Source organism: Scophthalmus maximus, chromosome 5 (assembly GCF_022379125.1).
Source record: "Scophthalmus maximus strain ysfricsl-2021 chromosome 5, ASM2237912v1, whole genome shotgun sequence".
Lineage (NCBI taxonomy): Eukaryota > Metazoa > Chordata > Actinopteri > Pleuronectiformes > Scophthalmidae > Scophthalmus > Scophthalmus maximus.
In genome coordinates, this window is record NC_061519.1 from 20256845 (window position 1) to 20281811 (window position 24967).

Genomic DNA, 24967 nt, shown 5'->3' on the forward strand with positions numbered 1-24967 from the left:
GTGCTCTTTGCCCTGACTTTGCTCTATTTTTCTCTCTGTCGCACGCTCGCCGTCGCTCGTGAAAGTCTGAACATCGGCAGCAAAGATCCTTCTTACCCCCAGGGCATTTTAAATTTAAGATGTGAAATCAACCAAGAGGTACAAAATGCCCTTTGTTCTACAGAGATTATATTCCAAACCCAAACTCTCAGCCCCTCGTTAAATCGTCCTAATGTGACTCACCCACCAACTTCTGTACTCAAAGCATGCTGTAACAAGCTCCGAGGATTGCTTAAGAGACGCCCAAAGAAGGCGTGGAAAGCTCTGTAGGTTATCAAGTAAAATACAATGTATAGACGCTTCTATATATGCACTATATATCTATCCTATAGCCCTGCCACAATTGCATAATGGTACTAAAATATTTTACGCAATAACAAGGATTTCTTAGTATTTTGGACCATCGCTTCATTGTAGAGCTGTGTGCAGGGCTCTTTGCCCTGATTTTGCTCTATTTTTCTCTCTCTCGCACGCTCGCCGTCTCTCGTGAAAGTCTGAACATCGGCAGCAGCCGGAGAAATCCTGCCTGTGTTGGTTTCCCGTTAAAACAACCATTACGTTTTTAGCGTGATTTAGCATAAACTCAGTAGACCCTGCTTTCACAGCAACACGCGTGCAACGGACAGCAGCAGGCAGACCTCTGCTTAACACTGGCCCTGCTCTGTACAAGCGTACCGATCTACTATCTACCTAATAACAGGGCCTGATTTTGCCATTGTGGTCCTCCTTAATCCTAAATGCAGGTCAAATGTGCTGAATAACCCCTCAAATGAAACTTTGAATCCTTTTACATTCATTCTTGCACCATTTCGTTGTTTGTCATACGAGGTTGTCAGGAGACACTTTTACTTTTGTCTTCCAAGGCAGAGGAGGACCAGCCCTTGGAATGTTGGTTTAAAAATAAGTGGGTGTGGTTAGGAATGCAGCGCTGCATGCATCTATTATTTAATCTTAATCCTCATTCATTCTTTTGGCAGAAACTGGAGGAAAGGTTCCGAGTGAACCGCAGGGAGCTGATAGCCTTCGAGTTCCCTGTCCTGGTGGCACTGGAGTTCAACCTGCACCTGCCCGAGCATGAGATCATGCCCCACTACAGACGCTTGCTGCAGACCTCCTAGCATCGGTGACCCATCAGGAGGAGCGACCACCAGGTTCTCCTCTTGATCCACACCCCATGGTATCCATCCTCCCAGCGCTCGTCTCGTCACCGTCTGACAGCTTCGAGGTGTACGGCCGGTTGCCGCTCGACAGCCGCCATCACTCCTTCCTATCAGAGACATGGAATCAGCCAAAGGGACACACCTTTTTAAACTAACTTTTCCATTTTTTGACTTCTACATTCATAATCACTACGTATACCTCTCTTGTTGCTTAAGAGACCCTTTTTTGATTGAATATGATGAACTTTGTTTCGTTTTTTTTTCTCAGTTAAAGCAACCAATGATTGTAACATTTCTTTTATCATCTCTTGTCATTAATCTCCTTCTTGCAAACTTTGGTATGATTGGTTGCCTCCTGTCCTGCATACAATTTAAACAAAAGCCTTTTAAGTGGCTGGTTTTGGCTGGACTGTTATTCCTCGGAGAATGTCTTCGCAAGTTATCGTCTTAAAAGTGCACTTTTTGAACAAGACATTGGCGGAATGTTTTTGGGTTTTTTTCAGACTTGTAACGAGCTTGGGAACTTACCATTGAAAAATGGTTCACAAGCGCCACACGTGAGTCATCTGAATGGACTTTTGATCTGTTTTTTCTTCTTCGTGTTCTATTCATTACTTTCCAGCCACAACTATCAGCATGATCGTTTGTACTCGCAGACAAGATGGGACTTCCAACTTTTGAAGTATTCCAGTCATTTTCTACCCGTCGGATGCTTTCCCTGGACTTAAGAAGACCAGACCCACTTTTATCAGTGTCGAATTTCCTGTGCTCTATGTTAGAGTGTATTGCTAGCACATTTACAGTGCTATAATGGGGTCTAGATGGTCGCTCTGAAGAGTTGCTCACAAGTGCAAAGATGCCATTGACCAGTGATAAGCACTAGCAGCAGGGTGCTCTAGTTTTGAAAGAGAATGTCCTTTACCTGGTGGATGTGGGGGAAGACCCTGTGCTGGTAAATTGTCTTCCTGCTGAAGTGTCCTTGAGCAAGACACCGAGTTCCTCCAGGCTTAAGGGACACTGCTCTTTAACTGAGCCTGACGAATCTAAACAAGATCCCAAAAAGGATCTATGGCGACTCAAACATTTGTATAATTTGACTTGGCATTTGATAATTTGAAACATACAAAAAAAAAGGAAACAGATTTTCGAGGTGACAAAACTGCCATTGTGACCAATTAAAAAAAAAAAAGTATTATTCCATTTATTTGGCATGTACCTTAACTTTATTTATTTTTTATTAACTTGAAATTGTCTCTCACAAAAGTAGTAGAGTATCGAGAGGCCACCAGTTCAGCATCATGCGGTCGGCCTACTCATTACCTACTTATTAGTATTAAATGCTGGTATTTTAACAAAAATGATCACGAGACTAAACCAGTTTTTTTTGATGATTAAAGCATGGATTGTGCCGATTCAAGGAGAAGAGAAAAGATACTTGGCTTCTGTCCGATTGCAAGCCCCAAAGATTTCGCTGTAAGATGCTCTCTTGAATATTCAGTGAGGAAACACTTCGTGGGCGACACCTACTACCTGTGTATGTTTGTAAATAAACTGCTTTGCTTGCCCAATCCAAACCAAACTGGCTTGTTCTTGCAAATATTTTTCTGTTTAATATTTCAACAATTATTTGGATCATTTTAGGTAATCCTGAACTTTTCATATCGGGCCATCAGTTTGTCTAAATTTCCAAAACTACAAACCTTCACCAGCAGCATTAAATCTGTCAGACTGAAACAAAGTGTTTTCTCCAAAATTTAAACTTTGTTGAAATTACGCACTGCTAAAAATGCGCGGGGCGATCGAGTTTCACTCATCACATTTTAACATGGGCCGTTGCGTAGAAACCTTTTTCAGTCCAAAGTTCAGTACTGTGCTTTTGTAAATGCACTGCAATTATGATAAAGCTAATAATGAACTAACCCATGGCTGTAGGCCTCATAGAATGAAGTATTTTCCACCAGTTGTTCCCTAGTAAAAAAAATGTCACAAAAACATAGTAAAACAGAATTAGAGGAACCGACACAGGAAGAGTGGCAGACAGGTTTCCTGGAGGTATTTTACACCCTTACATATTTTCTTGCACTAGCTAAATCTAACTGATGAAGCATGTTGGCTCTTGAAAAGGCAAATTAACTTTACTGCCATGTGATGAATGACCTGTCTGGGGATCAGAGTTGATGCTTTCATGCTGTCTCATATATTCATTTATGGCATTTAAGATACAGAAAATTTCAAATTAATCATGGGACTTGTTCCCACATGACAAAGGATTCTCAGTTTATCTCTGCAACAAATCTGTTTCATCGGAGTTCACTGCTGCTCTATGCTATACTGTTCATTTATCTTTCACTACTTTATTCCCAATCTGTGCTACTCTGCAGCCGCAGACAATTTCATTTCAACTTATATGATTTGTGTCTGATGTCCGTGTTGACACATCAGTCCCGCATGATCTCCTAAGACAAGTTTTTCACTGTAGTCCCGTCTTTTGGGTTCTATATTAATGAAACACCCAGCTGGCTTGTAAATGCATAACTCGTGCTTTCAAGCTGGCGGGCCTGATCATTTCAGTACGTTCAATCGGATGCGACTCCGACTCGCAGCGGATTGCACCTGTGGCTCTGATGCAATCCGAGGGGTCAGTTTCTCATCCAGGCGGAACTCTGACACATATCCAACGTAAACAAGGCCCGCTGTCACGCCAGTCTCGTGCTGCCATCAAAACAAACAGAGCAGGCCCGAGTGTGGACGCACGGCATACGTGGCTTAGTCCCCTCCATTGACGGCCTAATTCCCCCCTCGGCGACTCATAAAGGGGTCTATTGACAGCCCTTCCTGAGCCCTGCTCACACACAAGTGACCCTCATTGTGAAAATATGTGTACCATCGTTTGGGGCAAGCAGCAGCCTATTGCCCTTCCCTTTAAAATAACAACATTTGGCTGAAACGGCATTTTGCCCCTTTTCCTGGCATGATACTGTGACTCAGGGCTTTTCCATCATGTACAGCAGATTGTAAACAAGGAAGTGTGGAAGCTGAGGCTCGTGCAGTATTAACTGCAGACACAAGGGTGTGGAAATCTATTTGGTTTCCTTAATGTTGAGGTGTAGTCAGAACTAGGATTTTACAAGTTTTTGTTATTTACAAAAAGTAAAATCAGGTTCCTTATCTGAACATGTGACCTTCTTTCTTCAGCGCCTGTAATGTTGTGTTTTATCCAAAACTGGCGTGTGGTCACGAGGGGGAAGCACTGCGGGTGGACCCAAAAATCTGATCCTCTCTTCATGTTTGACAGGGCTACCTAATCCCTTTTGTTCCAGCCCAAGAGGCTATTTCAGAGACAACTGAGCCCACTGTAACAGAAAACCAGTGACGCAAAGCAGGACATTAAATGCTTCTAACACTTATTTATTGATGGTTCTTTAAAAAAAACGCTTCAACATTTTAAGCAGACAGGGTGGAGGCCCCAATGTGAGCTCAAGGAAATATGCGGGAGGAAACACAGGGGAAAGAATGCTATGGAATGCTCCATATATAAAAAATTAAAAATAATAATGTTTTAGAAGATGATGTGATGCACACAACATTTGATAAACCTGTATCAGTAAGCACGACTGCTTTTTCAACGCCTGGTGAAATCACACTAATATACTAATGCACGTTCTCTCCCAATTATAACCAGTAAATACAACATGACTTGGCATCAGAGCTCCTGAGCTGCATTAGTTAACAGATTACTGCAGAGAGATTATTTCCTAGATTAGTCTTGTTGTCTAAGAAAAAAAAATAAATAAATCCAGGGTCACCATCATTCAAACAGCAGCGGATGTGAGATTTCACTTGACCCATCAGAGCAAATTATGTAATAAAAATTTGTACATTTTATAATAAACGTTTGTGTGCACATTAGACAATATACTGTAACTTAATAAATGGAACAAACAGAATACATATGCTATTGGGACAGAACATGAACACAAAATATGAGGCTTAACTAAGAAGTGTTTGTATTAAATTTGTATTTCAGTTTTTAAACCTAAAAAATGGGATTAATTAGTTTTTTGATTAGTCAGAATTTAAATTTCCCTTGTCCTAAAAGGTTTTTAAACCCTACTGAACAGCCCCTGGTGTACAGTATGTACTTGTCATTATAAAAGACAGGGGCAGGTTGGTTGTCTAACGGGGAGAGAGGTGAGGCTTAAATGATGCGTCTTACATAACGGTGCTCTCACAACCTGTATATTCTACCCTGCAGACAGCACAGCAGACCTGCAGAGGAAATTAATATTTTAATCTATCGCCGCGATTCAAAGAAAAAGTCTGCCGCTCTCGCATGGCAGCGGATAAATAAGCCATGAGCTGGAGGTTTGTGTGACAACAGGGCCGGAGCGGCAGTCACAACAACACACACAGCTCTGGGGTTTGGCGGTGACTTTGGGATGCGATGTGAGCGACTGATGGCCTCTGAAGTTTCAGTGTAAATATCCCAGAAGTTGCCAATTGATACAATATTCTGTTGACTCTGCATTTTGGGAAAACTGTCAAAGTAAAAGCTTATCTTGAAGACTAATAAAAATTGGGTCACTCAACAACCACATCACTGAGAGAACGATGCCGACAGAGCTTTGTGAACGGACGACGCCACACTGTGGTCAGTTTGAACAATCTCAACAAATGTGGGGATTTTTTTGGTTCATGCTCCAGGTGCAGGCGCTGCAGTGTTCATTTTCTTAACAGAAGTAAATTACTGTCAATTTCGCTCCATAAAGTCGTCTTCAGAAAGAAGTTCAAAGATGTGACGCACAAGAACTGTTGCTGATACCTTCGTCTAAATCAAGTACTATACAATGTTAATTCTGCTTAAACATTAGTACAGGACACACGTTTTGAGACATGAAATAAATCCATAGATGTGAATATATATTGCAAAAATTAACATTAACAAAACATAAGTATCCCAGTGCTTGGTTTAGTTTTTTGGGGGGGATTATTTGTCCATGTCAATGCACAGCACTGTAAACAAGCACAATTATTCCGTATTCGTGTTACAATGTCTTCAGTCGGTCGGTCTTTAACATTTTTCACATCACGGGTTCTTTTCCTTCGACGCAATTCATTCTTACATTCCATAAAATATCCACCGCATCATGGGAAAGTTAAAAACAATGAACATTGTGCCAGAAGACAACGAAAAAAAAAAAAAGGAAGCGGATTTTATACAACTTGGGTGAAATGATAACATCCTCTTCCTGAAATGTCTCAATCCTGTTTGAATTCTATTCGCTAGCGGGAGGACACACAACTCTGATTAAGGCACAAGTAAAGTTTTCAATTGGTCACTCAAAGTTGGCTATTCCTTGAAAATCTGGTAATTCATTTTCCCAATTCCCAGTAACAAATTGTTAGAGATTAACAAACTAGAATAATAATAACTTAAATGTGTAGGCATGAAAAACCTCAGGACAGTTCAAGTCATTGTACATGATTCTCTTCATCAGAATTTGAGATGACCAGAGAATAATCTAAATTAGTCCAGTGTATGATATTTACAGTTAAATGGAAAGCTTTGTCTCTCCAGCTACTGATGCGAAGAACGTGCTGTTCAGTTTCTGCAGTAACATTTCTCGTTAACACTTAAATGTAAAACCATTATAAGCAGTGTAACATCCTAAACATCTGGCATGAACATGTATCTCAACTGATGTCTCACAGGGTTTTTTTTTTTCCTGTGGCCATTAAACTGCACCAAAGATGGATTAACAATCTTTTCCTGCAGACACATCGGAAAGACGCTTAACTAACGCTAAAATGAAATGTGGCACATGATAAGGTAAATAGCTACCAATGTGGAATAAGAAAAATACGACATGCCGTTTGTTTCAACTCTGCATCCGGTAAACTGAATCTGAAATGAGACAATGACTGTGGCGCTTCAGCTTCGAGGGTGTTTATATTCACATCCATGTGGAAATTGTATAATTTTTTTTACCTACACTCACCCGCCACCTTATTAGGAACACCTGTTCAATTGCTTGTTAACACAAATAGCTAATCAGCCAATCACATGGCTGCAATTCAATGCATTTAGGCATGTAGAGGAGGTCAAGACAACTTGCTGAAGTTCAAACCGAGCATCAGAATGGGGAAGAAAGGGGATTTAAGTGACTTTGAACAAGGTATGGTTGTTGGTGCCAGACGGGCTGGTCTGAGTATTTCAGAAACTGTTGATCTACTGGGATTTTCACGCACAACCATCTCTAGGGTTTACAGAGAATGGTCCGATCAAGAGAAAATATCCAGTGAGCGGCAGTTGTGTGGACGACAATGCCTTGTTGAAAGTATGCCACGAAGAATTAAGGCAGTTCTGAAGGCAAAAGGGGGTCCAACCTTTTACTAGCAAGGTGTACCTAATAAAGTGGTTTGGTGAGTGTATATGCTCACAAAAGTAAAAGTTTTACCCTGATCTTCCAACAAAAAAATGTGAAAGGCGCCGTTTGAACCTCAAGGGGACCGTTTAATTTCAAAATCCAGAGAGCTGGAATTCCGAACGTGACTGCACTAAAACTTAGGAGCAACCAAGACAAATCCGAGATTCATTAGTTGCATAGGAAACGTATTTTGATAACGTGAAAATGCTTTAACAAGCTTGCCTGCTTTATAATGCAGTACTCAGACACAGCTCTGGATAGGATTCATGTGGATGCCAGGTATTATAGGGGAGTTATGATATCACTGTTGTTTTCCGTTAGCTCTGGTGTGTGTTGTATTACAGTCAATGAAGGATTCACAATATCAAATTTTTCTACAAAAGTCCCAAAGTCCTGGTATATATATTTTTTTAAAACATGAAAAACGAACTGACCAGTTTTTAACGCTGTAAGTTTTCCCAAATCAAAATAGCTCATAGCCTTTGACTGAGTGGTTTGTCAGTGAACTGATGCCGGGGGTGGCGTCTCTCTTACGTCCACCCTGTCAGAGTGTTGCCGTCTGCTCCTCTGTATGTCGCTCATGCTTCAAACACCGAGGTCAGGCTTGTCCTGTAGTGTGAGGAGGAATGGTGGTGGCGGCGGTGGGGGCGGGGGGGATGGGGGTCTAGAAAAAGCCTGCTGCTGAAGTCAGTGAGTGTGCAGCTGAACAAGGCCTCTGGCACTCTCATCCCAAGTGTCTTCCTGAGTTAAATCCGTGCATAGTAGTGGCAATGACAATGAGTGTGTGAGTAATCACAGAGACGCTCACACCCACACGGCCCCTTCCAGGCAAGAAGGTGAGGTCACTGTTCATAGTCCTGGCCTGCTAGTAGTTGAGGAGGCGCTCCCTTTCCGTGCCAGCGTAGCGCTGATTAGCAGCAAACACCTTTGCTTTGTTCACCGACGGACCTGTGAAGGGAGTCAGAACGGGTTTACGTTTAATTTACAAAACCAAATGACGTCTGTGGTCAAATCTCACATATGCTCTGCTTTTAAACGTGTAACATTCCTGACCTATATAGCTGAGCAGTACAGGGAGGAAGATGAGGCCGTGCGTCGCCCCCAAAAGCACCATGGCCAAGTACATCCTGAAGTAGAAAACCTTGAAGATCTGCGACTTGGAAAATGCCAGGATTAAGATGCCTCCGAACTTTGTCAGTGTGATCCCGCTGAAGACCTGCAAAAAGGAAACCGTGTCAACAAGTATCATGCCGTACGATGACGACCAAAGCTTTCCTTACAAAAAGACATTGTTCTCTCTTACCCTAGAAGCTCAATGTACTTTTATTGAAAATGCTTCCTTAAGCTAGACTTACAGAACTGCCCATGTGAGCCAGAGCCTCTTCAGCCCGCTCAACCCGGTTCTTCTTCACGCTGATGGAAAACGCTCGCACAATGTGGCTGCAGAACTCCACCGAGATACCACAACTCTGCAACAGACGATCAGGGAACAGCTCAGCACCACAAACACGGAAATGTCGGCATTTAAGTAAACTGCAAAGTTTGCCTTTGGTGTGTGAATATTTATAGGTGAGATCAAAGAAAAACTTGCTGGTTGTGACCACATTTTACTGCTCAACAGAGTAATTGGTGACTTTTGGGGGGCAAGGTGACATTGCAAGAGCAAAGTCTCAGAGGTTAAGCAAGGCGAGGGGTCAGACAGCTAGACAGAATGTAAACACATCCCCAGTTTAACAGGCACAATCTGAGAAAAGCCACAGAACTACACAGAAAAAAAGGCAGGTACTTTCAATGTAGATACGTTAAGAATTGAAAATGTAAACGTTTAATAAGTGTGTTTCGTTCTGCTCACCATGACCAGGTTCACCAGGGAAACCGCGTTGAGGCTGATATCCCACAGCCACATGACGCCGAACATGTTGACCAGGATCATGGCGATGGTGAGGCTGACGATCACCGCCGACCACAGCTCGAAGCCCAGCAACATCGCCGTCACCACAAATATGGCCGCCAGCGACGCGCTCAAGTTCAGGGCCGTGTCGTACGCGATGGTGAGGTACTGCTCGTAGAACACGTAGAAGACGCTGCAGAGGAGGAAAACACGGGATTTGGGGAAAAGCCAGTTATTAAGGAAACTGCCAAACTTGTCCTGGGGCCATTTTCAAATGAGGAAAACAGGATGTACTTAAAAAAATAATTTTATTGTACTATGTTTTTATCCTGTGTCTTGTGAATCGCTTTGTAACTGTGTTTTAAAAAGATAAAAACTGTTTGTTTTTTTTCCCTTTTATTATTAACCGATATGAATGTTTTTCGATTACGGAAAATGATCTGCTACCTGTACCAAAGATTAACATCAACGGTGACTTATTCTTTCATTGCATAGATACAGAAAAATCTAGTTTTGTATCTGCAAAACCACTTATTTGTGGAAAACTGGCTTCGACCTCGCATACAAGACTTTTCCTTGTTGCAGGTTATAGTGTACGGGAAGGTTCATTCAGTGCTTTAAGTCAAACATCAGCTTCAGTGGCATTTATAATGTTTTCTTTGCTGCATGCTTATCTTTGACCTACTTTTCCCCTGCAGTGCCCCTGAACCTTGAGTTCAACAAACAAACCAAACTTCAGTATCTCACCTCACGCACAGAAAAACCCTAAAACACCTTGTTATGGTCGAAAAGACCAAGAATTATTATTAATCCGTTTTTTACAGCATATTTTGCAGATTTGGCAGTGCAGCAGGTTCTTACCTGTAGGCAAAAACTTTGTGGTCCATGGACTGACTGATGTTGTGAGCCAAATTTCGGGCCATTTTCAGGGCATCTATGAAGGCGGGTGAGTCCTTCAGGATGGTGTGGTAAGTCATGAAGTACGAGGCTCCCACCCCCATGTTGTTTGGATACAGGTCCACCGCTGTGGCGTAGGCTGCATGGCCGCTGGAGGAGCATTGAGGCATCGTGAGTGAGGATAAAGGAGGAGGATCCTTTACAAACCGAAACACAACTCTACAGTGAAACTGTAGGAAAGTAAAAGCTTTCAATGACGTGTCATGTGTTTTAAATACACACAGAGCTATAAAATTACCCTTTTCCACACTTGACGTTGGGATTGTCTGACAAGAACATGGGTAGAAACTGCATGAAGTCATCTCCTACAGGCCTCTGCTTTCCAGTGGGGGTCATGGGCCGACAGTGCACACAAGATGAGTTTACCACTGGAAAACAATATCAGGAAACTGTGAAACTTAGCTCTTAGCCATAAACTCAAAAAATCTAATAAATAATTAGAAACAACGTTACATAATGAGGATTTGACAATAATAAATAAAACAGAAAGTCTTTATTACGTGCTAAAACATACAACTGCTATTCCTGAATATTAGATCAGAAAAACTCAAATACATGATTCTTGAACTATGACTGCATAAAAAATAAGTTGTTATGCATTTCCTTATTTCTGCTATTATTCTGGTATCTGTTTCACAGCACTGCATGTATGAAGGACTGGCAAAAAATTTTAACTTGTGACACCAGTATGATGACAAACATGTTGACACTGGATAAGAATGTACCAGAGGCATTGCAGAAGGCCCCGCTGGCGTTGTAGTATCGACAGCAGCTGGACTGAGGCTTCACCCAGTCAAAGTAGTCGTCGAGCCACGACGACGGAGTGACGGCAACGGTCGTGCTGGAATGTGCAAATTGCAGAGATAAGTTTAAACAAACTTTAGTCCTTTCGTGGCCTTTGTCTGATTTGAACTTGTGCGTTTTCAAGATTGTGTCATTCAAATAATTTTCTTTTCACTTCACGTAGCTCGTGTTTTTAATCTTCAGTGTTGATTCTTTTCCCCTGTGCAATTAAACCATCCGTGATTTATTTATTCTTTTGTAGCTCAGACTTACTAGTTGCTTATGAGTGAGGCTGCGTAGACCTGCTGGACCAGGGAGTTGTTGTTGCAGCCCACTCCTCCACATACAGCATTCTGGCCCTCCAGGCTACTGTAGTTGAGACCGTCCTCCACCACAAAATAAACTGGAGCTCCAGTGTGGAGATACTCGCTGAGGTTCTTAAAGTATTCCAGCACGTACGAGTCCTGGACGGAGAGATAAACCATCAGAGTTGACCAACACAGGTAGAAGAATGCAAGAGAAGGATATTATAGACGGGAAGACTGTAGCAAAACGTAAAGTCATGGGAATTTAAAATCGATTTATCTTCCTGGATGACTGACAGGAGCAGTCAAACCCCCACAAAACAAACTTCTATCATAGACTAAAGCTGCTTTCAGACACGAAAATCTCACAGTGAGCGAGTGGGTGGGTGTGTTGATGACCTTAAAAAAAAAAGTGATCATGTCTTGCCCCCTGCATGCTCAACCCAGACACCACACAATCTATGGGGAAATGTTTCCGTGTGTGTGAACAAGTCCGACACAAACAATCACCTGCTGAATTCGTTATATGTTAAAGGAGAGACTTGGGGAAATGTCCGCAAAAAAAGTGTTCAAGTGGTGTCCACTAGAATTCCGAGATGCACACATGATATTATGATATAAACTGCAAAGACTTACATCGGGCATGGACAATTTCTGGTCCAGTCCGATCTCTACTTTGTTCACGACGGCGATACTGAAGGAGAGTATTCCAACAAACACTGCCACCTAAAGAAGATAAGATACACTACATAATCATCATATACAGACCAAAAACAATATTCTACTCAGTGAAAAAATATGACTCAAACAAAATCCATCAACATGATAAAAATGAAACAAGACAGCAGGAGTTCTCAGTGTTGTGTCGCTGAGGTACTTACTATGATGGGTCGCACCCACTCTTTGAGGATGAACGGGGCATAGACTTTCTTGAAAAAACGGAAGAGAAAACCATCCGTCTTTGACTCCTGACCTTCTGGCAGCTTCACGCAGCAGATGATGTCGAGTCGATTCCCCTTTAGACGGAACAGACAACAACGATAAATGTAACTTGGTCTGCAACAAATGTGAAGATCGAATCAAGTAGACCATCAACCATGTGTCACTGAGGCCAAACAGAAGGTTTTGACTTCAAACAATCCCTGCACCGACAGTGCTCTGCAAACAACCAACCAGTTCTAATCAGTTGATTAGCTCCGTGAGCAAATAGGCAGGATAAAGACTAAAGACTGGTATCATTGTACAACATCAAAATAGGGTTGTTAAATAAGTAGGGGAAATCATTTTCACGTGTCAGCGTCGTGACAGTGTCGTTGTTATCATGTGACCACAGTTGTCCCTCAGACTCACCTCCTGTCTTCTGGCGTCCAAGCCGAGCAAGCTGACAAAGCAACTGATCTGCAACAGGAAATCAATAAAAACAGCCAGGCCAGCAAACAGAGAGAAAGTCCTCACGGCAGGCATGTTAGACAGGGCCCCTGCACAGGAAGAGAAGTCAACAAATGTATAAGCATGTGACTATGAACTGTAGAAATCCTTTAAGGTGAACTATGAAAATTAAAAATACACATTGAAAGATTATTTTTGCATTATCGGTGTACATTTAGTGGAGTGAATTTAATAGATGATCCTTTTTACCCAGGAAGAAGGCCACCGTCTCAGAAAACGAAGAGAGGAACATGCTGGGCGCAACGTCTCCAAGAATACGACCAATCTGCTGGTGAAGTTCCTCGTGTGGCATCCGCTCGTCCCTCTGTTTAGAAATGATAATGGAAATCATGAGTTGCAGGTTTAACAAATCACTGTTTTTTTATGAGAGGTCTGCTAAAAATAAAATCACAGCTGTCATGCAGTAACTAGTCTTCCTCGGTTCAAAGAAAGATATTATAAACACTGATTATGGAGATGTGCGAAAGGATTGAACCATTACACCTTTTGATAACAGATAAATGGGTAATTATATAACAGTCAGGTTACCTGGTATGTCTGCACTATAATAAAGATGTTGTCCACTCCAACAGCCAGCACCAGGAAGGGAATGACCTCAATCACAATGAGGGTGAGAGGGATGCCGGCATAGCTGAAGATCCCCAGTGAGGAGGACACGGAGCTGAGCACAATCAGGATGCCCGCTATACCAAGAGAAATCTTAGAGTCCACCTGCCAACAGATGAGAGGGTGAGTCATGTTCTGTACTCAGCTGCTCCCTTTTACAGTCGAATGGAGGAAGTTGTCAAGCGTGTTGTACTAGTTTTGTTGAGTCAAAGCTCTTACGTCACTGAGTAAAACTATCCCTGGAATGGTTGATGGTGATGTACACTTCAAGCTAAAAAAAATATATATATATAAGAAACATCTTACCATGACTCTCCTGAAGCTCTGGATGTGACCCAGGGCCAGAGAGATGTATATGAACATAATGGCATAGCTGATCACGATGGTGCTGATGTCACCGTTGCTCTCTCTGTTGATTTCATCTTCAACACTCCGCTCCGCATTGAACGCGATGGTCAGGTTGGGGTTATGGAAGTTCTTCATGAACTTGATGAATCTGAAATGTACACAGACAAATGACACAGTGAGTACAGACAAAATAAAAACAGAACATTAGCTAACTTTTTTTTTTCTGAAGCTGTCGAATAATTTTGGAAAAAAGGATTGATGACTCACTCTTTCTCCCATGCCAGAGCTTTGCCGAGCCTGGCTGAGTCGTTCAGGTAGTTGTTGAGTGGAAAGGTGATCACAAGAGCGGTGGCATTGTTGTAGTTGGTGTCTGGAGAAGAGGACGAAAAGATTAACTGATTGAAAGGTGCTCATTTTGACTGTAAAAGCAAAGGGCAAGATTCCCTGGAAAAGCAGTGGCTGACTCACGACCAACTCCAGTTGTGATTGGCTCATATGGCAGCTCTCATGATAATCAGAGGAGGAAGTGGACATTTATTTATTCATATTATAAATTTAATTAGCACGGCTGTAATCTGACAGCATAAAAGTAAATATATAGTTTATGCCTAGCAGGGCTAATTAATGATTAGTATATCCTCTAAAACCTCATCAGTCGGTGACCATAAAATAATAAAGTAATCTACAATGAGGCAATTTTATGTCTCAGCACATCAACAAGTGTTAACCCAGCTCACCATCGTAACCCCCAAGGGCGAGCCACGGGAAGATGGGGCCCCCAAACGTGCCTAAACAAGGGTCATGAAGAAGAGTGGTGTCGTTCAGGGACGCGGGTGCACTGCAAAGGAAAAGACAGGCAGACCAAGATTAAACCACCATTAAACCACCCACCACTACAGTTCTTTTGTCAAATGCACATGTCCAAATCTGGAGAACATAGATTCTCGTGAGCTGCAGGTGTTCAACACTGATTTATTTTCATGTTGGTAAATGATAAATATGGTTACATGGTAAATAAAGAACAAAAAAAACCCCACCTGACACAGTAGAGGAAATGACTGTGATAGTCAGCATAGACATAGAAGTCATCTCCTATGCTGTGGTCCAACACATCGTGGCTGTTCTGGAAGTAGTTAAGGACACTGAGGATGGTACAGTTGTCATTGTACGGGGCCAGCGGGGCCAAGCAGATGTCCTTCAGGGTGACGTTTTGACCCTCGTACGTGGCCACAAGGGCTTCAATGTCAAGCTGCAAATCCAGCACCTGGTTGGTTGTGGTTAGAACAAAAAAAAAATAGAAAAAGAAGACCAAATAAATCATAGTTTCAAAAATGCAGCTGCTCCACATAATTCTTATCTAGTAACAGAAGCAGTACTTCCTGATAAAAAACTTGTGACAGCAACTAATCAGAATTAGTAATGATCTTCCAAATTGACCTCTCCAACTAACCCACCTGGTGCAGGATGTCTTTATCCAGTATGGCTCCGAATGGGACATCCGATCCTCCAAAGTATGGGGAGTAGATGAAAGTGTCATTGAGTGGAGTGGTTATAATGAGCTGTGCGGTTCTAAAGAAGGGTCCAAAGTGGCTGTCAAAATAGTCCTTCTCTAGACGCGCTTGGCTAGAGGGAGACGACCAAAGATCAACGGGGTCGGTGGTGATGCGCATGTAGACCAGCCCCCCTGAGGCGGCCACCACAAGTATGAAGCTGCCCAGTATGACCATGGAGGGATGCTGCACACAGAAGGAGCCCCAGGAGCTGAACAGGGTCCGCAGTGCGTTCTCGAAGCGTTCGCCAAGAGTTTCACAGCACGACGCATTGACTAAGAAGAGAATACCTAGAGTTAGTTTCGTACATGCAACTATGACAGTAATTACTTGTGTTATGGTATGAAAAATAGATGACAGACAGAAGACAAATAATTGGACCAAAGGTTGGGCATTATCATACCCTGGTCAGGATTATCACTGTTGAGAGACAGCGGGTTGTTACTGTCCAGTATGGGGCCATACTCGGACATTATCGTCCTTTTCCTGTAAACACAAAATAACCATACCAACAAATTAGGTATGAAAAAATAAAAAAATAAAAAGTTATTGTTACATTGGGTGAGTGGCTGCAAGATACAATGTTTGATTCAAGTCCCAGCAGAAGAAGTAATTTACCTGTAACACCACGCTGCCAGGACAGCTCCAAAAAAGATAAGCAGGAAGGCCACGTAAGAGATCCACATGATGACGGTCATGGCATCAATACCAAATATTGTCCAGGGTGGGGGGAGAGAGGGAGGAACAGGTTTGGGCCCACAGGCGTTTGTGCAGTCCTGACAGGAGCAAGGGCCCGAACCGTCCTCCAAGCCTTCGGTGCAGGCATAGGTCTTGTTGTTCATGGGAGTGTAACCAGACACCGGGACATCTGAAGCAGCACAACGCAGGATGACCGATTAAGTAACAGATGCAACAAATATCAGGCAGCTCAAATGCTAATTACATATGAATAAATATGAAATATTACTACAAAATGATTTACCTGAGAATATTGGGATGATAGGGAAGGGAGACTGTCCGTTGTTTGTATCAAACATGAACTGGATCCAGTTGGTAGCATTGCAGTCCTTTGCAACCTTGCCACACAGCAGTGATAAGGCCTTCACGTTGCTAGATGGTGCCTGGACGTCCCTACAGGCGTTGTACATGGCTGAAAAAGTAAAATGTAATTATTTTATGGAAACGCTCAGGTTTTGTGTCAAGTTAAACTAATGATCCCCCTTTTTTTATTTGATCAAAAATGCAACACATCTGGCCGTGAGTTACCCACAGAATTACACAAACCAGAGCATGACTTCATGTTTAAGTGGGGTCAATGAAGTACTCTAAATGTGTCCATTTCACTTTTCGTTTGACTTAAACAGGAAGTCCTGAAAAAAATGGCGGCGAAGCCATTTTTGGGTCATATTCCACACCAGCACATGAACTCACCATTAGCAAATCTTTTTCCAATATAGTACTGCACTTCAATTACACTGGACGCGTTGATGTGTGTGGCATTCATGAACTGACTCTGGTGGGGGCTGCATGTCAGCTCACAGAATAAGTTCATCAGATTAAAGAAACAGGAGGGACACCTACACACAGATGCGGAGAGCGTTAGAATTTTAAAATCACTGAATGACTTACAGATAATAAAACCTTTGTTAAAAGTTAAAATATAAACGTTTAAAACAGTGGCAAACAAGGCAATAACAGATGTGGTGAGGTGTAAAAAAAAAATAAATATATATATATATATATATAAACCTATAAAGATAAGAAAAAATGTAAACCTCTGCAAATCATGATTTGTTTGTCACTAACCCATGATTTTTAGAACATGCAAAGCCGTGGCTTGCATGTTGGAACAAGAGAATTTGAAGTAACATTTGAGCAGCACATGTACTGACAGTTTTATATAGTAGATACTACTCTTTGTGTTCCGAAAAGGCATGTGCTTCAATAGTTAATGTTATAACCGTACTGCATACCGAGACAGGAACTGCAGGGGCAGCTGCAGACTCCCTTTAAGAGTGCGCAACTGGTCCACATCACAGCAGAGGCTTCGGTTTCCGTAGTCATATCCAGGACAAAGTTCCTGCATGCAAACATAAAAGCAATGACATCCATTGCATACGCCCTTTATATGATGTTCTACCACTGGGAAGCAGAAGTATGTGTGTGTGCATCAAACATCAGCAATAACAGGTCAAAAGCATTGAGAGATTTACCGTGAGAAGCTCATAACCCTCAGGCTTTAGTGGGATGGGAGGACCAGTGTAGTTGCAGTTGTACTTTTTTCCCTGCACCGCCACGGACTCCCCACACTCTCCATGCCAAACACAGTGCTGAGCCTCGACCTGCTAGTGAGACAAGAGAAACACAGTGATGATTTGTGGGTCGTGTTCGCATAGCAAAATTTATTTGGCCTTTTTTTTTTCTTCTGGTAAATCCTCTGTGGCTCTGAGGCCAGCTTCCGATTTTATCTAGTGAGTCACGGTCTTGCCAACAAACCAAAGACAGATTTAGCCAAAATACCAAGAGTTCCTCTAAAAGCGACAGTGACAGCACATGACTTAGTTGGCTGCTCATAAAGGACCCATCCATTCTGATCTGAGGCTGAAGCTGTATCTATTACCTTGAGGTTTTATGATCGCATGGTTTAACCTCTGGTCGTGTTTTTCCTTTCCTGTGTTTCTACTGCGGTGGTCTACTTTGACTGAACATAAAATGTCACTTCTGCAAAAAAATAATGCCTCTTTATAACCCAGCATTTGCCCGTGATAAGCCGACAGAGAAGAAGAGAAGAAGTTTAGTTGTATCGCATAATGTCATCTTGACTAAACTGATATTCAATGTCAAACATGGAGGCCAGAAAAAGGAGAAGTGTGGTCAAATTTCTATTGCAACATAACAACCCAATGTTATTATTATTATTATTATTATGTTATATGTTATTATAAAGTTCCATTTGGGCACATTTATTTTAAATCTGATATATTTCAGAAAATAAAATAACATACTCTAACAACTGTCTGATAAAGTTTGATAGATCTGAACACTATTTAAACAGTGACTTCTGCAGTCAAAGCTGTTTCCGTCATCTGTCTATTCAGCATCATAGCCCTCACATGTTCTCTGTTGGGAGGGGAGACTTAGGGAAGTTAACTCACTTACTCTACAAACTGTTCTATGAATAAGGCATGTGTCACACTCTGTCCTACTTGTGCGTTGTGTGACTGAGTTCAAGAGCAGCATTAACATGTCATTATTTCGTCCGTGCAGCTGCAGATGAGCCCCGGTCCTCTAGATCTACCAACTGTTTGCTCCAAGAAGTCGACTTGCAAAAACTCTAAAAGAACAAGAGGCAAAATACTTGTTTGTCTGGAATGGGATCCAGAAACCTGCATTGTTAGTTTGAAGCGGTTCATGAACACAACGGAAACCTGATGTTCGACCCCCCCAGCCCCGTAAAAGACACTGGAAAAAACCCCCACATGTTTCCGTCAAATTCTTCCCCGTTGTACACTGCAGTCTCCAAACCGTCAATGTTTTGTTGGTTCTTTTTTTAACTCATTCCACATTCCTGTCGTTTTCACCTGGACATCTTATCTTGAAACAGTAGTGATGAATCAGATCCAAGTATGAGGCCGTGGCAGAGTTTTGAAGCGGTGTCATGCATTTGCAGTGACCTGACCTCATTACCTCAATGAACATGGGCGAACACAATGCAGTGGGAAGGGGGTCGGAGGCCAGTGGGTGATTGGCTACTGTACTACTATCTACATCTGATTCAATCAAAATTCATTCCACTTTCCTGTCCATAGTTCATTTAATCTCGCCCTCGCCAGGACCATAGCATGCACGCCCAGACGTAGTGCCATGTCCTCCTGTGCCTCTCTAATGTCCACAATAATCACTGTTCAAGTCCTTCGTGGCTTCGTGCAGGTTTTCAATAAGTGCAAGCAGTCGCCGAGCCTCCAGCATGTGGTCGCGATGACAACACCGAGCCTGTGGATCGTCGTGAATGCAGCTCGCTCCAAGTGGGCGTCTGCTCGACCACTTGCTGCCGTTGCAGATTTCAGCGGCATTCCAGCTTCCCGCGAGTCGGCCGGGTTCGGATTTAAGAAAGGCCACATGCGTTGTGATCACCGACACGTCACCCGGAACACAGTTAACCAAAACACCTAGCATACACGGCGCGGTGCGCTGCTCTTGGTCGTGGGACACCTCGCACAGTTGGACCGGGAGTCTGTCGAGACCTGTCCCGGCTCACGAGGGCTGCTCCAGCGTCTGAACTAGCGCCACTCGCTAGCTGTGACGCCGGAGGAGCCGCCATTAGCCCAATTGGAGGCCAACGACGCGTTCCGCCGGAGTGTTCCCAGCGGGACACCGGTGTAGCCTCAACTAGCCCGAATGTCAGTGTTGCTAACCGCCGCCGGAGGGGGAACACATCAGGACAGCAGCTGCACCCCGCGAGCCGAGTCGTGTATGAAGTCACGAGAACACGGACGTCTAGTCTCACTCACCCGTCGAACGTATCCCTCTGACAGCAGGACAACGAAGACAAGTGAGGGCAGAATGCTTCTCCTTGGTACGAGCCCCATCCCTCCTGCTGAGAAGACCGAGGTCGAGTGACGCCGCGGACAAAGTTCCGTCGTTCTATGTTGTTGACGGTTTCTTCTTCGTCGGATTTATTAACGTGGGTCGTGGGCCGACTGTTGCCTCGGTGCTGCCACCAAGCGGCGCCAACGACGTGCCACACCTAAGACCTGACACCACCCAACTACTACTACTGAGCGTCTGCCTCCACGGGAGAGCCGCCCCCATCCCCCAGGACCCCACCCATCCCCAGCACGGACTGTTCACGCTTCTCCCCTCAGGCCGGAGGTGCAGGGGTGTTAAATGCACGACCACCAGACGAAAGAACTCTTTCTTTCCTACTGCCATCAGACTCCCAAACAGCGGATAGGAGTTTGTAATCATGGTCTACCTCGTCTAACTGTACTCGACTGTTTCCATTCTTTCAGTTTGCACAGGCATAACTTGCACTGTTTACATTTGCACCTTTTATTAATATTATTATTTATTTTTTTTGCTTTATTTTTCACATGCTGCTGCCTTTTAGAATTGTTTTATTTTGTATATTTGTAGTATATATTGTAAATTACATAGAATTGTTTTATTTTGTATATTTGTAGTATATATTGTAAATTACATAGAATTGTTTTATTATGTATATATTGTAGATTTTACATTGTCTGGCATACTGTGGACAGCAAAGGAAGAATTTCATTGTACGGGGACAAATGTTTCCTTACTGTGCATATGACAATGAAATGTATTATTAGTATTATTATTAATAAACTTGAATTGAATTGAATTATTTGGCTAGTTTGATAATTTTTTATAGACATATTCATAAAATACTTTTGTGACTTTGTGAGGTAAAAGGAAACTGTTTGGGCTTGGGGCAAAAGCTTCTGTTTGAGGTGACCGTTAACTTTCTTATTTGGAAAGTAAAACTCATTTAAAATTACAGATGTTCTTGTGTTTGTTCAATTTCTGATCCTTGTGAGCGCTCTTTAATATTAAGCATATGCCAAATCAAATCAACATTTGGGTGTTCCTTCCCTTTGTAAAAATTCCTATACTGAGACTGTGATATTATACTTCATTAAAATAGAGTAAAACTTATAGAGCAGATTAAATCAAAACATATTTAAGAAATTCTTCAATGGCCTCCTAAAATATTTTTGTATTAAAATTTGACTGTCCTTTTAAAAAAGGAGGTTCCTTATTCTAGTCCATGGACACAGCATTGATTTAAGTCTGCTACAGTGATTCTAGTTTTTTTCACATGATATATTTTTGTATTGCTATTGTCATTGGTTTCGTATTTCAATGACTTTAGTTTGATAATGTTATATCACCTTGTTTTGTAACTACAAGACTCATTGGTGATAACGCAGTCTGTGATTTTAATGGCAAGTTTGGAAAATGTGCTGTGAAGTTTCAATACTTCCCAATTTAGAAAAAAAGAGCATTTTATCAATGTAATAAGGATAATGGCAAAAAACCCAGTCACAAACCCTTTTATCATTCATCACATTTCATCCATTACAATGAAATGAGTCAGTAGTTTGACACAATCTCCTATTCAAACAAGAAGCTGATTAACGACCAACATGTGCTCTTTAATAAGTTTTCATGTGAAGTCGTCCTCCTGTACTGTGTCATTGACAATCATTTGTTTCTCTACACACAAGTTTGGGGGAAACCATCAATCAAATGTGATCAAAGCACATCCAAACAGTCCTGATGAATCATAACAGATGAGTGTTGAGTGTCTTTGTTCTAAACCATCAACGAATAACAAGTCGATTTGGATTTTTCCCACCTTTTATTGATGAATTGTCACAAAAAATTATATTTATGATATGAAAAAAATATGATTTAAAATGATACATATTTAAAAAAGAAATCTGAACTCAAAAAGATTTTTACCTTAATCTTATACCTTTTAATCCCAAAACCAATCCTGCACATATGTAACCTCATAGTAGAATATCATATGTTTTGTTACTATGAGTGAAGCCATAAAAAAAATAAAAAAAATAAAGACTCATTGCGAATTTAAGGTGTCTGCTCTAAAGATTAAAAGTGGTGGTTCTATGTGTTTGTAGTTCCTCTATAATTGATAAGTAATTATCAGTGTTCAAGATGTAACATCTCTTCCCTTCAGGCTAACATCACCAATTCACAATGGATCAGCAGTTAATCAGTACAATAAGCATAAACAACAATTAAGGTTAACTTTGATCAATTTTAATTAGCTGTCACCTATTTACCCTGTGCACATAAAAGTGACAACATTATCTCATGAAACTGTTGAAGAATGGGAGGATTTTGGTCTCTAATGCTCAATCAGGCCACTTTTATCTGCTCGTCATCTGTAGTTTCAAGTCACATCGTGGAGGACAAATACTGAGGACACTCACTGGCGCATCAGAGAGGATGCACTACTCTTTCAGCCCACGATCTGCTTATGCATCAAATTGTTACTGGAAGGCTTGGGAAAAAAATCGAGGAAGATGAATTTCCATTAAAAAAAAAAAAGATTTATTCATATTCACTTTTGAACTAAATAATTACAGTTCAGGAATGCATATTCACTTACGATTGTGACAAAATGGTGTACTGAAAGTATAAATTATAGGTGTCTTTTTTGGGGGCGGGGGGGTATAATACAGCAACATCCACCGTTTTCTGTACGTGTACCTGTGTAAAATCTGCAAAAGTAGGTTTACAGGTTGCTACAATAGTATATTCCTTTAAAACCAGGAATAATATTTACAAAGTTAATGCTCTTGCAAGACTACAAGACTTAAAAACTGGGAGCAGGTTCATGTAGACACTCTCAACACCCTGTGTGAAACAACTGTCTACACTTAAAAAAATACAGGAAAGGAAAAGTCTCCAGGGAAATAATACAGCCCAGATACATTACACCACAAACATCAGAAACATTCTTAGTTTCTAATGTGACACAGAGCGATTCATACAGTCTCTAAAATACATCTCATGTTTACAAGGAAATACCTCTTGTATTTCAAAATTCAAACAAGTCGCTCACATGACCTAAGACAGTTCAACCAGCATTTTAAACACACGCAAATTCGCATGTCTCACATCTGGAGCAACTCTTTTCCTTTAAGCTTTTCTCCTTCGAGTTTATGGCCGTCGATGTCAATGCGCTGCGCAGCAGAGTCTTCATAGTTCATAGTAGTATAGTCAGGAGTGTTGAAAATATAATATTGGTAGGAAATAATCAGTAACAGGCCTGGAAAAGAGCTTCCTGTGCAAGCAGACTAATATTCCATACTGATACAAAGGACAGAGTTCAGCACGACTTTGTGGGTCTACGCAAACATATGTTTCACTCGTTTTCAGCTACAGGATGGAGCAGCGTGAAATTGACCACAATCACATTCGCCATATTTACCAATCGCATTCTCTGCATAGTTGCTGTGGTGTTACACATGGCACACAGGAATCTCTGCTCTCTAACAGGGGAAGTTTGTCACGTCACCCACTCACAAACACACGTGCTCACACACACACACAGAACTGTCTTAGAGCAGAAAGGTAACACGTTCGAATGATAAAATTCACCAGTATTCCCCTTTAAACTACAATCTCTACACATTGTGACATCTTGCTTCCTCTTTGCCTCGTCCGCGCCTTCAGGAGGAGCGTCGTCAGGCCTCTGAGGGCCCCGACAGTCAAGCCAGCGTTTGACTCCCTTTAATCATCAGCCTGACTTCAGAGATAAATGTTTCTGAGGCGTCACATCAGCGTCGAGTGAGTGCACCACTGTGTGCTGTCAAGCCTTTCCATTGAAACGGATCAATACCCTTTGCCGATTGTGTCTCTTCACTTTGTCATTCTACAACACGTGTACCTTGTGGTGTGTTTTTGGTTGAGCTGCCAGTTTCTGTCCTACTGCGACAAATTCTGCCTCCCTTAGATCCTTTTGAATAGAATTCCTCCAATCCACACATTCGGATCACATGCAGCATGTGGGCGATTTTTCACTTCTGAGATATGCAGAGGAGATTTTCACTTTCTGACGCTCTGAGTTGCAACATTAGGACGGAGTCTTTCTGGTCCATAAACTCTCAGGTCAACTGAGTCGCGTATGAATCGACTTTCCTTCCAGCTTTCATCAAGAAAACGTCATTAATTGTTTGATTTGGAAGAAGAAGAAAAAAAAAACTCCTTGGAATGAGACGGGTTCTACATTACAATTATGACAGCATGCACACAACATGGAAAGCTGCACAGTGTCACCTGACTTCATAAGACAGGTTGCAACATATATGATAATTGATGGTACCACTTTGGGTATGCTTTTCCAGGAGAGACATCAATGCTCAGGAAACAAAGGAAAAATGTCTTGACTGTATCCATGAAGTCCTCAGTCTGGGCCCAGGTACTCTGCGTTTTCCGCCGCCGGGATGTGTCCGTTGGCGTGGGTCTTGACGGTGGGACTGAAATCCTGTTGGTAATCGGGATTGTCTATGCTGTTTTGGGGCTGGTATTTCTGAATGGGGACCGTGCCGTTGGAGGTGCGTGGGAGGATGGTGAGGGACGGGACAGCGTTTAGGTATTCGGGGCCGTTGGTCCCGTTCTTGAAGCAGTTCAGGTACTCCGTCTCTGTGTCGTCCGAAGAGATGGTGGGAAGGAGCGTGCGAGGTGGACCCGGTTGCTGGTAGATGGGATTCATCACATCTGAAACTCCGTTCTGGTTCATGTAGTCTGTCAGAAAAGCCAATTATGTTAGCAAAAACACAATAAAGGTTCCCAGTGATGGTTTTGCATGTTTTCAATTACTTTTTGGGGCTTTTTCAGAGATAGCAGAGAGATGACAGGATATGAAAGGTGAGAGATGGTGAATGACAATAAG

The 24967-nt window shown here is 42.1% G+C and overlaps 3 protein-coding genes across 5 annotated transcripts in view; 1 reads left to right on the forward strand and 2 right to left on the reverse strand.

The window, feature by feature from the left end:
* The window catches only part of cables1 (Cdk5 and Abl enzyme substrate 1), a 19264-nt gene extending 16486 nt beyond the window's left edge, over nt 1–2778 (forward strand). For both annotated transcript variants that reach the window (XM_035633085.2, XM_035633086.2), the window contains one exon: nt 1017–2778. In XM_035633085.2, the coding sequence (XP_035488978.2) occupies nt 1017–1157 (141 nt within the window). In that variant the 3' untranslated portion in view covers nt 1158–2778. The remainder of the gene's footprint in view (nt 1–1016) is intronic.
* A 4713-nt stretch (nt 2779–7491) lies between these two features.
* On the reverse strand, nt 7492–20184 carry npc1 (Niemann-Pick disease, type C1). 2 transcript variants are annotated; one of them, XM_035635118.2, is made up of 25 exons: nt 20028–20184; nt 17730–17861; nt 17490–17596; nt 16948–17093; nt 16499–16666; nt 16135–16384; nt 15920–16002; nt 15421–15791; nt 15004–15230; nt 14704–14804; nt 14234–14336; nt 13925–14114; nt 13541–13723; nt 13202–13316; nt 12914–13041; nt 12445–12579; nt 12200–12289; nt 11532–11722; nt 11201–11316; nt 10714–10843; nt 10380–10565; nt 9480–9711; nt 8983–9096; nt 8681–8843; nt 7492–8575 (listed from the first exon to the last, which is right to left on the reverse strand). In XM_035635118.2, the coding sequence occupies exons 1-25, from the start codon at nt 20103–20105 to the stop codon at nt 8493–8495; spliced, it is 3822 nt and encodes a 1273-aa protein (XP_035491011.1). In that variant the 5' UTR covers nt 20106–20184; the 3' UTR covers nt 7492–8492. The 2 variants fall into 2 exon arrangements, with proteins under 2 accessions (XP_035491011.1, XP_035491012.1); XM_035635119.2 differs by having other exon boundaries at nt 17730–17858; nt 20028–20181.
* Nucleotides 20185–21882: 1698 nt separating this feature from the next.
* The window catches only part of egfra (epidermal growth factor receptor a (erythroblastic leukemia viral (v-erb-b) oncogene homolog, avian)), a 42001-nt gene continuing 38916 nt past the window's right edge, over nt 21883–24967 (reverse strand). The window contains exon 28 of the mRNA XM_035633716.2: nt 21883–24819. Coding sequence (XP_035489609.2) covers nt 24479–24819 — 341 coding nt within the window. The 3' untranslated portion in view covers nt 21883–24478. The remainder of the gene's footprint in view (nt 24820–24967) is intronic.